Raw genomic sequence first — 18,003 nt, 5'->3', positions numbered from 1 at the left:
TGCTGGGAAGAATCCCTATAATTCCTAAAGTTGTATTTATGAAATTTGTACTCATTAAATAAAAGGTTTCTCTGGGAAAAAAAAAAAAAAAAAAAAAACTATGTATAGATTTTGAAGTCTTTTTGCACCAAAAGAAACATTCTTTAATTTAAACAAAAAAGGTGAATAGCCCCACCATAAACAATGTACATACTTACCCGAAGGCAAATTATTACTAGAAAAAGTTCAGATCACATGCAATTGTACCTACTATTTGAAATAAAATGACTAATTAAAAAGACTTTTAAAAATTTTTAATGGGAAGAATATTCATTTTAATTATGCTTCAAGATGTTACAGAGCTGGAAATTAACAACTTTCAGTCAGCATAAAATAGATTTATTGTCAATATTCATTAATACAACCCAGGTAAATGAAACATCACTTCATACAAGACTCTAATACTCTAAAACACTATGGTAACTTCACTCATGTACTATATAGTGATAAATACTTAAAAATTACAATGCAAAGAAAAACATTACAAAAAGATAATCATCATAGATCCTTGTATGCAAGTTCTTCATTTTTAAAGTTCTTTCTTAGGGAATAATGCCATGGTACACATTAGAAACTCTATCTTTTGAGGTTACAATGCTTAAAAATACACACTCTAAAACACCATGTCTGATAAGAATCAAAAAAGAGACAAAGAAAGCCTTCTACGACATTTAAAGAGTGTATGTGAGCAAGGGAAGAGTAATCAATTATTCTATGCTCATTTCTGCTGGAATGGCCTCATTAAACAATTTAAAGCATTGATAGGAAATCTGTAAAAGTAGAGAAAAATTCACAGAACCAGTCTCAGCTTTATATTCAAGAATTCCCAAACCCAGGCAGTTCTAAGGCACTATTTCCAATACTCTGCAATCTTCAATCCTTTACAATGGACTCCTTGTCCTAAGGACATATTTTTTCTAATTTCTTCAAAGGAATTTACCAAATATACTTTGTTTTCTACCACCCAAAGTCCAAACTAAAAGGAATTAAGCAAGATAACAGAATCTAGCAGTCTGATCAATTCTAAGGACACAAATTCTAATGTGTAAGGTTTAGACATTGATCATGAAATTCAGGCATAGCCTTCCCTCTTATATACTCCCCTACTTCCCCCTACATATTAACCCCAAACTTAATTTGGGGGAAATGACTTTTCTCTCCTAATCAATGATTTGCTCATTGGAAAGCTGCTTTGGCTGAAAGCAAAATCAAGAATTGTTTGGAATGCTTGGTCAGAACAGATAAAAGGATGTGATGAGTGACTAATTTATCATAGTAGGCTTGCATAGGCAGACATGATGAAATCACCTTACAGACCTCCCGAACTCATTTGAAGAGGCGGAAAAATGTGTCTTAGAAAAGAACACAAATTAGATAATGAAATACAGTAAAATATTAATACTGTAATAGTAGCAGGGAAAGGAATGCTTATAGCAAACCTGCCTTGCTAGGAAATTTCTGGTACCAAAAAAAAAAAAAAAAAATCAAACTTTCTTACCCATTATTCTTTGTGTAAAACAAAGATACCAGCTGCTTTACATCCACAGGGGCACAAAGCCACTTAACCACTTTTCTTCAAAGATGGGGAATATCTTTTTGAAAAGAGGAAAAGGGAGGGAAAGCTCACTCGAAGAGGTCCTGAAACATACGCTGTCCCATTGCTATGTACGCTTCTTTCTCTTCGGGTGTCATCTGGGCCACCAGCTCTGGCCCCTGGCTCACTTCACTGTAGGAGTATGGACGGCCAGCCACCATAACAATGGGGTCATCTGCTACTTCTTCAAACTCATCCTCCTCCTCGTCCTCTTCCTGATGATGTGCAGTCACAGCCGCTGGTCGCGGTGGAGAGTCATCATCCGACTCACTGGTCTCACTCTCAGAGTCACTGCCGTTGGCAGCTGCAGCAGGAGCCGCTGCCCCCACTGAGCCCGCTGCAGCAGAAGAAGTCTTTTTCTCGTGAATGAGTAGTGCTCGCATGACCTCCTCGTTATCATCAGGCCCCGCACGGCCTTCCTCACGCTCCTGAAATGCATCCATATCTATACCACCTGAGGGGTAAAACCCAGAAAGTCAATAATCTGAAGTACAAAAGGCATTCTTTATATGCGATGAATTATATAATATTTTAGTATGTATTTTACTACATAATACAGTAAAATAATATAGGATTCACTGCTTTCACTTCTAACTTTTTAAAAACTTATCTATTTGATAGGCAAAGTAACAGAGAGAAAGAAGGAAATGGGGAGAGGGAGAGAGACAAAAAGAGTGAGAGAGAAAGAGATATAGATATCTTCCATCTACTGGTTCACTCCTCAAATTGCTGCAACAGCTGGGGTTGGGCCAAGCCAAAGGCAGGAGCCTGGAATTTCATCCAGATCTCCCATGTAGGTGGTGGAGGCCCAAGTACATGGGCCATCTTCTGCTGCCTTCCAAAGTGCATTAGTTGGGAGCTGGGTAGGAAGTTCAGCAGCCAGAACTGGAACCAGTGCTCTGACATGAAATGAGATGCTGGTGTTGCCAAGCAGTGACTTAACAACTGCTCTACAACCCTGGTCCCATGATTACATTTCTTGAGCTGCTGTCCATAACATATTTAAAATGTTTCTCATTAATTGGAGCTTAAGTACCAAAGTGGTTAAGTACATATGGGCTTTAAGTCATACAACATGGATCTGAATATTGGTTTTTCCATATGCAAGTTGTACCATCTTGGGCAAGTAATTTAATTTCTAAACTTCTCTTCTATAAAATAGGCTAATAAAAACATCTATCTCCTACGGCTCTAGATAGGAACATATAAAATAATGTCTATGAAGGATGAGGTATAGTAGCTGGTATTAACAGGTAACCAAAGCATGGCTCCTCATCTTGTTCAGAGTAAAAGCCAAAGGCCTTACAATGGCTTATAAAGTCTTAAACCATCTGGAGCCCCTCATGACCACCCACCTCTTATCTTTTCTCTTCCCCCTTCTCCATTCTGCTCCAGCCATCATGCTGGAGCATGACACACCAGACACACTCCTACCTCAGGGCTTTTTTTTCCCACAGCACCTGGTTTCTAACATAATAAATAACATACATATATTGTCTTTGCCACCCTCGTCCCAGGATGCATGTTTTACCACAAGAGATATTTTTTACTCAGTGATATTCCATATACCTAGGCAGCAACTGACACTTGTAAAGCACTGAATGAATATTGGATGAATGAGTGAATAAATGGCAGTTTTATTTTCTTGAAGCAAATAAGCATACTTAAAATTCTTTATAAAAAGGAATCCAATTTCAGGAATGAAACTGCCCTCACTACACACCTCCTATCATTTTGTACATATATCTTGCCTGATATAGTACAGAAGAAAAATTCAGGAAAACCATTTGTATTCTGCATTCTGATAATACTACCAAATATGTTGCCATTTTAATTATACAAAAAGATTAAAAGTGTTGTTTGGAACCTTCCTCCTTGATTCAAATCCCAACACTTCCTAGTTGTGTAGTTTTGGCCAAGTTGCTTCAATTTTCTCAAGTACAAAAAAGGGAAAACAATAATAGTATTTATGTAACTGGATTACTGTGAAGATGAAAAGAATGTAAAATGCTTAGGATGGATCTGTACTTAGTATTCTAAGTTATATTATATTCTATCTATTATCATCATCAAGACAAGGCTCCAAAATTGTTAGTTCTTGCCACAGATGAAGTAAAAGCATCTTTTCATTACCACATTAGAATGGATTAACTGTAACCCTGGACATTTTGTAAACTACAGAGCTCCTAAGATGATATATCGAGTTCCTGAGAAAAGGAAAATAGAAGTTAAAGTTTAGCTCAGAGAAAAGAGTTTTTGACAACATTATGTCAAAATGACAATTAAATCAAACCTAACCACTTCAAAACATTGCCAAAGGCTGAACCTTGTCCCTAGAGCTCTTAGAGTCAATGCCATATTTCAGCAGGAAAAAAGAAAAAAGGCAACGAATACATAGGAGAGTAAGGCAATAACTGCTTCTAAAAAACATTCCAAATAGTTTAAAATTACCAACATAGCATTTTGATTAACAAAGTAAACATAAAAGTGGGGGAAAACAAATTAGTTTTGTAAACTAAATGAAATCATGTCTAACAGATTCCTGACAAGGGTCTTGAGAGGTCTGGAGCAAAAGGGAATTGTGTTGTTACAGATGAAGACAGAAAACACACACACACACACAAATAAATAAGCAAATCTCTGGATGGTAAACTATCAGGCCTAGAAAAAAGTCTTATTTAATTTAATAGCTATAAATTAAAGAAGATGTAGGGGGAGGTGTTGTGTCCCAGTAGGTTAAGCTGCTACCTGCAATTCTGGCATTCCTGATCAGAATGCCAGTTTGAGTCCCTGCTCTTCTGCTTCCAATCCAGCTCCCTGTGAATGCACCTAGGAAAGAAGCAGGTGATGGCCCAAGTACAGGAGCCCCTGCCATCCACCTGGGAGACCCAGAGAGAGTTCTAGGTTCCTGGCTTCGACCTGGCTCAGCCCTGGCTATTGCTGCCATTTGGGGAGTGAACCAGCAGATAGAAGAGCTCTTTCTCTTTCTGTCTCTCCTCTCTCTGTCACTCTGCCTTTCAAATACATAAAATAAATCTTAAAAGAAGAAGATGTACACTGTCAAACTATCAAGTTCACTGATGATGCTGAGCAATTCTGGGTGCTTAAAGGCCAAGTTACAACAAAAAATATAGGAAAAGCTGACGGTTATATTAGTGGATAGATTTATTTCTATACTGGCAAGTAAAAGAAAATCTGCCTACAGAAAAATAACTTAAAATACACCAGAAGACGTGATCAGATACAGACAGGGGAGGATCCTAAGAAGTCCTTGCACATGTTTCTTGGTCTTAATGTCCTTATAGAACCAAACCAACAAACAAAATTTCAGGTAGAAACCATAAAGATACTAGAATTAAAACTCAAACAATTAATGATGAATCCATGCATTAACAATAAATATTGTCTGGTCACTAAGTCTCAAATTATATTATGATTACAGATAGTCCAGGAAAAGATCAGCTAAAATAGAACAAACACTGGGTAGAGGCAGTTTTGGGAAAGGAGACTTATAAGGAAACCAGAGTCAGAAGGAATGAGAATTTTCAGTATAATAATGAGGACATGATTAAGACTAGAAAATTCTGAAAAACATTAACATGACTTGAGTTCGAGGAAAATTAAGTGTAGGACAGATATGACTCAATTCATACATTCCCTGGATAAAACCTGTTCTACCATAATGAAACTTAACGAATTCATATATGACAGCATAGAAAGAAATGTTCACAAAACTTAATTGAATAGACTAGGTGACTTATTTAAGGCTCATATGACTCATTCAATCATTATAGGATTTAGAAATATCAAATAGGATCTTATGTGCTTAATTGTATTTACTATTGATTAATACTATTTTAATTCATTTTTGTTTCTAAGTTCAAAGAAAAGGTTTGGTTGCTTCAAGAACAGGCAAGAAGCCAAGCTGGGGGAAACAAATTATTAAATCACTGTATAACCTAAGTACTATATTATCTAAAACATCTTAAATCAAGATAACTACACATAGCAAGCTAATCACTGGAGAGGAGGGAGAGTAAAGTACTGTTGCTAAGGAAAACTTCTGATTGTAATGAAAATATCAAAAAGAATTGCACTGGGGCATTATCTGCTTTTACCACACTAATGGTAAGTTCTAGTATATATAGTGCTAATTATGAAGAGAATAATCGTTAGGAGAAAGGCCAAAGTAAAAATAAACAACAACAACAAAACAAGTAGTTTTCAATTGCTGATGATTCGTTAGCAGTAGAGAACGATACTCAGGTGACATGTTAGTAATGATACATAACCTGGAACAGGAACACGTGGATCTCTTGCTAATGAAATCTAACCAGAAGTACAGCAACTCCCTTTCACCTCTGCTTTCCAGCTTGAATAATCTTTTATCTATTTTTACCCTCGCATTTTCACACAAAGTTCTGAGTCCAGTATCACACTAAAACATAAAAGTAAAAACTTGCAATTTTCAACCTTCTAAAGGCTATTACATAACTCTTAACCCCTAAGGCTCACAAAGATTTTTTAAGATCTTCTAGAATAAAATTCTGCCAACCTTGAACTATGAGATGCCTTATCCTTTACTCATATGATATCTTTTTATATATTTCAGGTAGCATAAATCTTTGGTACTTATGAGAAGACAACAACAACAACAAAAAGCCTGAATCAGTGAGTGTTATTATGGCTCCCAATTCAGAAAAATGCATATGTTATAGCAATCAAAGATTAAAAGAGAAGAGAATTCATCCACACTAAACACAACAGCACTTTTACAAGAAATTAAGTTGAAGAGAAGGCAGAATTTCAAACTAAAAATGCAGATTAAAGAAGCCATTTGTTATTTTTAACTATGTTAAAAGGACAAGTATATTGGTTGTTTTTAATCTTTATCACTCAATTTCTTACTTCCTGATATTATGCAACTAATTGTTTTAGAAAACAGGTACACTGATTACTCACAAAACTAAGAATTGTCTAAGCAGTTGCCCACTCAGTCAAGTTCATTTGCTACTGAACCCAAGACATTTATTTTAGTGACTTCTATTCTTACCTTCTTTCATCTCTTCAGACCCATATGCCCCTTGGACAGTGCTCTCTCTCAACCAAATGGGTCTCTCTTTGGCAGATTTCCCCTCCAGTGAAGCTCGATGAAGATCTTCTTGGTCATCCATGTTAATGACAACATTCTGAGTGTATAAGTCCTCATAAGAGGGACCTTTGGTAGTCCATGCTTCACGGTGGTGCCCACTTGGTAGGCCAGCAGCTCCAGCAGTAGGTGTGGCATGGTCCTTGCTATGTAAAAAGAATGAGGGCAGGAAAAAAAAGAAGAAATGTCAAAGTCTTGGTATTAAAAAGAAGGGCACAGGGCTGCCGCTGTGGTGCAGCAGGTTAAAGCCCTGGCCTGCAGCACCGGCATCCCATATGGGCGCAGGATGGAGTCCTGGCCACTCCACTTCTGCTCTCCGCTATGGCCTGGCAAAGCAGTAGAAGATGGTCCAAGTCCTTGGGCCCCTGCACCCGCGTGGGAGACCCAGAAAAAGCTCCTGGCTCCTGGCTTCAGATCGGCACAGCTCTGGCCATTGAATTGGGGAGTGCACCATCGGATGGAAGACCTCTCCCTCCCTCCCTTCCCCTATCCATCTTTTCCTCCCTCCCTCCCCCTCCCCCCGCCTCGCCTCTCTGTGTAACTCTGACTTTCCAATAAATAAATAAATAAAATTTAATTTAATTAAAAAAGAAGGGCAGCCCTGGAAGCAATTAGTAAAATATAAGTAAATGATATCTAACAGACATGTATAAATGCATTAACAATTCTAAGAAATCTACCAGGTAAAAGTTGCATGGGTTAGAACACATCACATGAGGGTACTTCAAAAAGCTGTGGAAAATGGAACTAAAGATGAGTTTATGGGGTGAGCATTTGGTGCAGTGGTTAAGACACCCTTTGGGATGCTAGCATCTTGTTGGTGGATCCCTGGATTTGAATTCTGGCCCTACTTCTGATTCTAGCTTCCTGCTAATGTGTACCCTATGAGGCCAAAGATGACTGTTCAAGTGGTTGTGTCCCTGCCATTCACATGGGAGACCTAGACTGAGTTTCAGGCTTCTAGCTTTGGCCTGGCCCAGTCTGAGCAGTTGTGAGCATTTGGGAAGCCAATCAATAGATGGAAGATTCTCTCTGCCTCTTTCTTTCTCTGCCTTTAAATTTAAAAAAAACTTTTAAATTTTGCAAAAGATGCTCATTTTGATGTAAAAATCATGAAATCCATGCACTTTAGGGGTCTTTGAAAAGTTCATGGAAAATACAAATTATTAAAAAACTACACACAAATTTATTATCGCTCTTCTAAGCCACTTACAAACTGAAGCATGTCCCTCTGCATGGCCTAGTCTCTTTTCCTTGCAGTTGGGTTTTCTATTTCTGCATCTATGCTGACTCCACCCATCTACAACCATTGTTTCTACGTCACAGGGACCATAACCTGTTTCTCACTTTATTTTGCTTTTTCACCTCTACTATCCATGATCTTTACCTGTTAGCCTGATTCAGGCCTCACTATTCCTTATCTTTCTCTAGTCACTATGTTTCCCCATCTCTGTGAGCTAAGCCAAATTTTGTCTGTCTGCTGTTTCCTGTTCTACCTGCTTGTTTCACCCTCAAAGTGTTCCCAATTTTTTTGAATGTAACTGATTAACTGTGTCTGAGCTCAGGCCTTGTCTTTTTGTGTCAGTTACTAATGCTCTCCCTCCCTGTTTAGACAGCTATGTTTTATTCCAAAAACTGTGTTCGTATTTCTTGCACTACCTGCTCACTGCAAACCTTTTGCTGTGTTATTTTCAGTGTCTGCTGACTAACTCTCTTGGCCTCTACCATTTTTCTCTAAATCTTCTCCATGAAACATGACTGTCTCTTGATTGAAGCCCTGTCTTATTTTGAAAGCTACTAATACCTCATTTGTTTTTGCTCCTTAAAAGCCATTCACCATTTTTCCTTTAGTCTGACTTCATTTCTGCTTACTCACTGCTCACTTGCTCACTCTCTCTCTCTCTCTTTCTCTTTCCCAGCCCACTTCCTATCTACTTGGGTTTTCTTTCTCATTCTTAGTTTTCTCTGATGATTACCTCTGTCCATGTATTTGACTAGCTCATTACATCTCTCACTAACAATACTGTGTTTCTGACCATCCCTTGGAAATAACTTTGAGCTTATTCCATTCTTCCTGTTCTGTTCTCCATGCCCACTTCCACATCTGCAGTCAAAAAGCACAATCCTTCTAGTTGTCCAATCTACACTGCTCCAGTCATTTAATCCACACCTTCCAGCTACTGCCTCTGCATTTTTTTCATTACTATAGTTATACCCAAGGCTACTTTGCAAACCACTCTTTCCCATAGCCTTTTTTCCTGGTGTTTATTCTGTTTCATGTTTCAATCACTTCTTTTGCCTCCTCCGTATTTGTCTCATTGCTCCCACTCTCTCCCAGTTACTTGCTCTCCCACTCTCAGACTCTCTAAATATATCCAATCCATCTATTTGTCTTGCTATATATTTTGAAGTCTTGTGCTACAGTTGCAAATGGCTGGTTTCTATCTTCTATTTCATTCTGTATTCATTTGATGATATTCTGCACCATTTACTTTTGTCTCAATGTAACCATACCTGTCCCTAGTTGTTCTAAGTTCTACTTTTTCTATGTTGTCTCCTAAAAGTTCATGTGGCTGCCTTCATTGTAATCTGATTGTGCTTATTTGGTGTGGATTGGCTTTTTGAAGTTTGGTCTCCCTCAGCATCCATTTTTCTTTCCCTTATCTTCTCTTTTGGCCTGATCTGCTTTTGTATATTTTTTGGCAAATTACTGTGCTGACTCTATATTCTGAATCTCTCCTCCCTTACCTATAGTCTCCCTGATTCCTTTCAATGCCTCCTCTATCCTCAGCCAACATCCTCATCTTGTGCTGAACCTGTACTTTGTATCTGTCTGCTCCAAAATGTGACTCCCTAAATTAGCTAACCCCACCTGGCAGTGAAAGAAAAGGCCTGTTTCTCTAGCCTGGACCTGGCCAACTAAATATTTATCTGTCTTTCCTTCATGTAGGCCCTTAAATGACTCATTATTTCTGGGGCTACTTCCCCTTCCCCTTCCTCCTTGTTCACAATCCTGAACACACAGTTTTCATTTTCATCTACAGTCTATCTGAAACATTAACTCTGCAATATCCACGAAAGTATGTACTTAGAATTGAAAAAAAAAATCAGCACAAGACTACTTTTAAAAAGTCCTTTCCAGTATTCTGGTACAAAAATTCAAGATGAGCTTCTTTCTGGCTTGAGGCAGGAAAAATTTGACCATAAGTCAAACAAATTTTAAAATTTGGAAGAATCTTTAATAGAGGATATTTTTAACCATAGAGAATTGACTATTTTTATCTCTACATTTACCATAGGCATAGACAAATCTAAACTACAACCAATGAAACTAAAGAAAAGCTACATGAGAGAAACCTTAGGTATGCTTCCTCTGTATACTTAAACTTTTTCTGTGGAGAGAACATACACATTTTAATTGCAGGTGACAAAATGGCAATTCATGTTTGAAACCTTTTACATCATTTAAGAAGTTCTAGAAAATTCAAAAGATATAACTCTTTATCAGAGGTGAGAGAAGTATATTTTAAAACTAAAATCTTAAAGATCTTTAAGGTGAGTATTAACAGATGATGGAAAAGGGGAGGTTACTGGCAAGGAATTTCATTTTGTCTTGACACTGGGAAGGAGAAAGAAAAAGGACAGAGTAGGAGAGTACTTCCTGACCTCAATGATCATCCATGCTTATAAAGACTATAAGCTACATTTTATGGTGTGGCAAAACTAAGGCTGCCTCTGCACTTCAAATATTAGGTAAAAATAAGCCATTATTAGAAGTACTAACCAAAAGTAACACATATTATACTTTCCTTTCCAAAAAAAAGTCATATTTAAAACTAAGAAATATGTGGTGGTTAAAATGCTTCAGAAACAAACAAGAACTTCAGTCTTCAGAATTTGGCCAGGAAAATCTAAATATCCCAAGAGGAAAAACTAATTTAAAATTAGCAAACTGATTGAGCAGAAACAGCTCTTGAAGTCAAACCTGACTATTTAAAGATTTTTGCTTAAGGCCTACACTGTTCTACATTCAGTACAACCAAATTTCATCCCAGGCACAAATGTGTCAGAGTTTAAAACCTATGTAATAATATAGTCTTCAGTCTCCTGGTAAATTACTTACCCCCTCTTGCTCTCCAAAATACAGGTAGGTAAAAGAAAGATGAATTTTTAAAGAGCACAAGGCTATACTCACTTCTGTTTCAGGGCTGGGATTTCTGTGGGTTCTGGTTCAAGTATTTCATAGGCCAAGTTCACATCCTCTGTCTCTCGAAGCAATTCATAAATGGGTTCAATTTGTTCATTAAACCTTGCCAAAAGTGTGCGTGCATCTTTTTTGGGCATTGCTGATTCATCCTCTTCTACCTCTGTATGACAAAAAGTACAGCGGAAAGTTCCTACAGAGAAAACAAAAGTCTTAGGTCAAGGAGGTAAAATCTTCAAAATAAGCCTGTAGCAACTTCCCCAACATTATGTCATTCAATCTTGCATCTACCATTTTTGATGCATTTCAAAGTAATTTCTCCCTGACATCCATATATACCTTTTTAATCACACTATTTCAGCCAAACTAAATTATTTACAGTTTACCACTGCAACTTGTGACCTTTTCCAACACAGCTTTCTTTTTGCACAATACACATTTGGGTCTACATTACAGGGAAAACTAAATAAACTCCCAAAGCAAAAGTTTCTAGTCATCCTGTACATTGTCACACAGCCATTTCTTCAAATTTATTAACCACTTTTATATAAACAAAATTAACTAGTTCATTTCCAAAAGTAAAGTCCAAGAAATCTTTATGATTTCTACATCTATCACATTTAACCCATAACTAAACTGTAGTAATTCCTTAAAAAATTATTTTTAATAACATTTATTTATTTGAAAGGCAGAATTAGAGAGAAAGGGAGAGACAGAGAGATCTTCAGATTGCTCATTCACTCTCCAAATGGCTGCATTGGCCAGGGCTGGGCCAGGCTGACGCCAGGAGCCAGGAGCTTCTCCCCAGTCTCCTGCATGGGTGCAGGGGCCCAGGTAGTTGGGTCATCTTTTCTTGCTTTCCCTGTTGCATTAGCAGGGAAGCTGGATTGGAAGTGGAGGAGCTGAGACTCAAACCTGCACCCACATGAGATGCCAGCATCACAAGCAGTGGCTTAACCCGCTATACAACACTGGCCCCTGGAAACATCTTTAACATTTTTCATGTCTGTGGTCATTTCACTAATCTAGGCCACCATGACTTGGCCTGAAAAGTGCTCCTAAGTCTAACCATTGAACCTCTAGGTCCTCTCTCTCCAAGTTTCTTATGCCACATTTTTTTATTTTTCTATGCCACAACTTTTTTTTTTTTTTTTTTTTTTTGACAGGCAGAGTGGATAGTGAGAGAGAGACAGAGAGAAAGGTCTTCCTTTGCCGTTGGTTCACCCTCCAATGGCCGCCGCACCTCACTGATCCGATGTATGCCACAACTTTTATCATCTCTTACACCTTTAGTTCAGTAGTTAATTTGCCTTTAAAGAAAGTATTCCTAGGCCGGCGCCGTGGCTCACTAGGCTAATCCTCCGCCTTGCGGCACCAGCACACCGGGTTCTAGTCCCGGTCGGGGCACCGATCCTGTCCCAGTTGCCCCTCTTCCAGGCCAGCTCTCTGCTGTGGCCAGGGAGTGCAGTGGAGGATGGCCCAAGTCCTTGGGCCCTGCACCCCATGGGAGACCAGGATTAGCACCTGGCTCCTGCCATCGGAACAGCGCGGTGCGCTGGCCGCAGCGCGCCTACTGCGGCGGCCATTGGAGGGTGAACCAACGGCAAAAGGAAGACCTTTCTGTGTCTCTCTCACTGTCCACTCTGCCTGTCAAAAAAATTAAATAAATAAATAAATAAAAGAAAGTATTCCCATTCCTCCAGTGAAAAGGTACGAAATAAACAAACATAAAAGCAAGTGCTCTGGTAGAAATACAGAAAGATGGCTAAAACAATGGGGAATAATCTAACTCTCCTATCACATATTTTCTAAGCCTTACAAACCAGCCTCCTGGATGTCTCCCACCAGGAACTCTGCTGCAGAGCCTGTCTACCTCTGTTCCCTATCCGTAGAATGCTGTCCATGGCTAACCTCCTACTCAACTTCAATTCTTTATTTAAAAGTCATCTAAATAGCGCTGTTCCTATCCAAAATTGTCTGAAATTTCAACACTTTTCCATCTACCTCAACAATCCTATGCTTCTTCCCTTCCTTGTTCCTTAACAATGGCACCATTCAACACGTTTTAAGGTTTATCTAGTGTATGAGTTTATTTATCATTACCAATTCATCTTTACTCAAATTTTAAAAAAATGTTCTCCCAAATAGCCTTTTTTTTTTTTTTTTTCATTTTAGGACATATTTATTTGAAAAGCAAAGAGAGAAAAAGAGAGAGAGAGAGAGAAACAGAGTTTCTACCTTGGCCAGGGTTGAGCCATGGCAAAGCCAGGAACCAGAAACTCTATTTAGGTCTCCCCTGTGTGTGACAGGAACCTAAGTACTTGAGCCATCATGCAGTGCCTCTCAGGTAATTAGCAGGAAGCTGAATCAGTAGGGTGGATTTGAGCCAGAAATTCTAATATGGGATGTAGGCATCCCAAGCAGCAGCTTAACCTGCTGCACCACAGAGCCTGCCCCTTTTCTTTTCAAAGACAACAAAACATATATACCAAACTGCAGCTTTAGGTGAACAAATCAACATGCTTGTAAGTGCAGTTCACCCTCATTAAAACAGCAATGCTTTTATTTTAAGAAAAGAGAGAAAGAGAATGCTGCTAACCTTCATTTCATGGGAGGACAATCTCAGAACGATGATCTTTTAACTGGAATAATTTTACTTTCATGAAAAAAATAGGGAGAAAAAGGACACGATATAAAGTCATAAGGAGCCCAAGTTCTAGCCTTGTCCAGATTTAACAACTTATTATACAAGGGCCTACTTTGCAGTTCTGAGAAGAGTGGCTTTTTGTATTACTGTCAAGAACAGTGAAGGGTCTGAGATAATACCCTACTTCAAGCTAGTAAGTTATTCTCCAGAGTTTCATGGATACCGGCAGAAGACACAAGACTCCTAGGTCAGAGACAAAGAACTTTATTACTCGTGGCTACAGCAATAGACAGTGTCAACATTTGAGCCAGTTCCCAAAGGGTGACACAAGAGAGCCAGGGTATAACCGTACATGCAGTGGGTTGTGTTACAGGAAAGAAGTCATGAACCTAAAAAGAATCCGAATCTTTTATAACAGGCATAAGCATGCCTGTCCTTTGCTCTGGAGGGTGATGTTATCTTTACAACACTGGACATTGAAAAGACATGGTCTGGGGGGAAATACTACTTTTATTATGTTAGACAGTAGGCAAACCTGCTCTTCTGCTATGGAGATAAATAATGTCTTTATCTTCCAAAGTCACTTATTAAATTGACATCCTTAAAAAGGACAGTCCAGAAAAAAGGCACTCACTCAGTGCCTCTGCCTCTAAGACATGCAAAACAGGTAAGAGACCCATGGGAATTGCGTCCCAATAATTATCAAGTCTGGCAAACATAATGAGAGGAAAAGCTAGCCTGACATCTCTGAGTGCTTTGTTTATCACAAAAACACAAATTGTAAATGAGAAGCAGCCTGTTAAAAGCCAAATGTAGAAATTTGACATTTTATGGAAAATGACTTATTTTAACATACCAGCAATGTTTTTATGAATTTTACTGAGCGTTATAAAAATGCAAATCAGCTTTACCAGATTCAGAAGGGGCATCAGGCTAGAAGCAAGGCAAGATGGGGCATGGAAACTCAGCACACATTTTGCATTAAGTACCATGCTACCGAGACTATGGTGGTAGAATCCACAGACAACGAACCTGTCATCACGAAGCCTGAGGTTTAGCAGAGAAGAAAGAGATCTGGAGATAAACATAATAGGCACCAGTGCAAAAAATAAAGAACATATTTCACAGTAGGTGGCTGAAAAATGATGCTAAACTGCAATTTCAGTAGGAATGCAGTTATCAAGAAGAATGATAAAAACAATTAACAATTTAAATTGGGGTGACTATAAGTGGGTTTTGAATGCTAAGCTTCATCTTGACTTTATTCTTTAGTAAAAGAAAAGTCAATGAAGAGGTTTGGGGAAGAACATAAAATGCCCAAAACTAGAATTATAAACACTGATTGGCCTTAGTGGTTTGAGATGGCATTCCAATAAGAGTTCTTAACTGGGTACACAAAAATTGCTATTAGGGGCCATTGTTATGATGCAGCCATTACAATGCTGACATCTCATAAGAGTGCCAGTTTGAGTTCCTGCTGCTCTACTTCTGATCCAGCTCCCTGCTAATGCACCTGGGAAGGAAGCAGAAGACAGGGGAAGGAAGCAGAAGACAGCCCCTGCCACCCACGTGGGAGACCTAGATGAAGTTCCTGATTCTGGCTTCAGCCTACCCCAACCCACTGTCAGGGTGAACCAGCAGACGGAAAATCTCTATTTCCTTCACTCTGTGTAACTGCATTTTAAACAAATAAAAAACTAAAATTAACATAAAAAACAAAAACTGATGCTGGAACTAGTATTCAGGATCTACCCCAGAGCAGCTGGTTCAATAGGTCAATTAGGGGGCCCAGGAATGTGAACTTTTAAAGTTCTGCAGCAATTGTATTCCCTAGATGCACACCCTTGGTGAAGAGCTGCTGAGAAGTAATCAATATATCTCAACTCTTCTTGTAACAGAACCACCCTACAATAAGTAGTAGTAAACACAGAATACACCATTTAAGAATAAGAGGAGAAATGGCAATCAAGCCCTTTCCACATACAAAATCAAGAAGGTAAAACCCAGGAACAATGAATCTTAGCCACAAGCAAGCTGGATCTAAGATGCAAGCAGAGGAGAGAATGAAGGCTCCAAAGATTCTTCAGGAAGAACTTGACCAATCATGCTGTAAGTTCAATGATAACACATTTATTTGATCATCTATACTCACTACAAAAAAACTAAGAAAGTTACTTTACAAATATTCCCACATATTCATCAGAAGCAAGTCTATGCAACAGTGCTATCCAAATGTCACATATGAAAGAATGAAGATTCAAAAACATTAAGTTTATCAGGTCATAGCTTGAAAACAAAAACCACTAAGCTTGGATTCAAACACAAATCTGTCTGACTCAAAAGACTAAATTCACTAGATCACTCTGAGTTACACATACCTCCCCCACCCTCCTTTCATCCCTGCCAGCTACAATTTAGCAAACGTTTCCATGTGTATGCATAAGCTCTAATTTTTTTTATATGGAACAGAAGGGATAAAGAATTTTCAATAAAGAATTTATTTAACAAACATTAAGAGCCTATCACATGCACAGCATTTACTTAACTGAATCTGAACCTACCAAGTTTGCCAGCAGAATCAAAACATATGCAGTTGCAGAAAAGAACCATTAAAAGTAGGAAGAAAAAAGATCTTTTACAAATATTTCAAAACTCTATTTTAGAGTCAGCTATTCAGTAGTGTATAAGTGTTCCAATTCTGTAACTCAGGACTCTTCTAATGAAGGTAAGTTATCACTCCAAATGAGGAGAAAAGAAAAGGAGAACTAATTTTGGGGATGAGGGGGAGAGTGAAGAAAGAGGGAGAGAGTTCTACATCATTTTAATTTTAACTTTCTCCCAAAATAAGAAAAGCAAAAACAAAAATGAATTGGGAGCAGGAAGGGTAGGGAAAAGGGGCTGGGCACAAAAGAAAAGCAAAATTCAACAAAATTTAAAACTTGGTATTTTTCCTTTGTTAAGCACAGAAGATACCTTAAGTGGTGTATATTTTGCTGGCCAACACCTTCAGCTTAACTGCTTCCAACATGTTACTCATTTTAACAAATTTGTTGCTCACAGTATTCAGTCAAGAGAATAAAAAATACAAATAAAACCAAAGTGAAAAACCATTTATCCTCCTTAGTTTTACTAGAAGACAGTGCTTTAGAAATTTATTATTGAACAGCCCTTGTCTCTACTGTTGAGGAACAGTGGTTTTTTTTTTTTTTTTTCTTACTATTTGTTGAACTCTTCACTTACTGTAGGCTTAATCTTATGAGTATAAAGTAAACTGAAAGTAGATCATTGTAAAAATTAAGAGAAGGGGGGCTGGCACTGTGGTGCAGCGGGTTAACGCTCTGGCCTGAAATGCCGGCATCCCATATGGGCGCCAGTTGGAGACTTGGCTGCTCCACTTCCCATCCAGCTCTCTGCTATGGCCTGAGAAAGCAGAAGATGGCTCAAGTTCTTCAGCCCTGGAGGAGGCTGCTGGCTCCTGGCTTCGGATCGGCACAGCTCTGGCTGTTGCAGCCAATTGGGGAGTGAACTAGTGGACGGAAGACCTCTCTCTCTCTCTCTCTCTCTACCTCTCCTTCTCCCTGTGTAACTCGGACTTTCAAATAAATAAATCTTTAAAAAAAATTTAAGAGATGGAGTAAGAGAAGGAGGAGGAAGGGTGGAAGCGTGGAGGGAAATATTACTACGTTCTTCAACCTGTATATATAAATTGCATGAAATGTATTTACCTTAAATTTAAAAAAATTAAAATTAAAAAATTTATAATTGATAAAGATGAAAGGAGAGATATATGAATAGGCAGAAAACATTGAGTCAAACCCCCAGTTAGTTGTTATTTAGGATTGTATTCTTTCCTTTTTCACTACAATGTATAAAATGAATAGGCCATCAGTTAATGCCCACAATTCACTGTCAAAGATTTGTCCAAGGTATTAGCTGCAAGAGGAACATTTAGCCATTTTGCCACCAAAAAAAGAAAGAAAGAAATCAAAATAAGCCCAGCTGCTTTGACAGGGCCCAGGGTGCTGCAGTGCTGAAGTGGGAGTCCTGTTGCAGCCCATGCCCTAGAGGCTGGCAAGGAAACAAGGAGGATCAAATGTCTGCTGCAGAGCCCACATCCCAGAGCAGACGGTTTGATTCCGAGGGTTTCTGACATTCGGCCTTCCTAAGGCAAGCCAGTCATTTTCTGAGCTGCTTTCATAAAGCTCATCTTGTAGTGAGGAGTAAAGACAAATAATAATAACTAGAACAACAACATCCGGTGTTGGAAAAATATTATGGAAAAAAACAAAGCAGGGAAGGATGATAAAGAAAAAAGATGGTGAAGGAAAAGGGGTATTGCTCCATTACATAGGAAAGGCATCTCTGATATA

At 38.5% G+C, this 18,003-nt stretch overlaps 1 protein-coding gene across 2 annotated transcripts in view; it reads right to left on the bottom strand.

Annotated features, from left to right (window-relative positions):
- Nucleotides 1–293: 293 nt before the first annotated feature.
- GTF2E1 (general transcription factor IIE subunit 1) overlaps nucleotides 294–18,003 on the bottom strand; it is a 31,334-nt gene continuing 13,624 nt past the window's right edge. Inside the window, exons 3-5 of one of the 2 annotated variants that reach the window (XM_062208705.1) lie at nucleotides 10,978–11,179; nucleotides 6,687–6,928; nucleotides 294–2,087 (exon numbers count right to left, since the gene is read on the bottom strand). In XM_062208705.1, the coding sequence (XP_062064689.1) occupies nucleotides 1,663–2,087; nucleotides 6,687–6,928; nucleotides 10,978–11,179 (869 nt within the window). In that variant the 3' untranslated portion in view covers nucleotides 294–1,662. The remainder of the gene's footprint in view (nucleotides 2,088–6,686; nucleotides 6,929–10,977; nucleotides 11,180–18,003) is intronic. The other variant, XM_062208700.1, reaches the window with a different exon arrangement.

The sequence above is a fragment of the Lepus europaeus genome, chromosome 2 (assembly GCF_033115175.1).
Source record: "Lepus europaeus isolate LE1 chromosome 2, mLepTim1.pri, whole genome shotgun sequence".
Taxonomy (NCBI): Eukaryota; Metazoa; Chordata; class Mammalia; order Lagomorpha; family Leporidae; genus Lepus; species Lepus europaeus.
The sequence above is the reverse complement of the archived record's forward strand: the minus strand, read 5'-3'. Positions and strand labels throughout refer to the sequence as shown.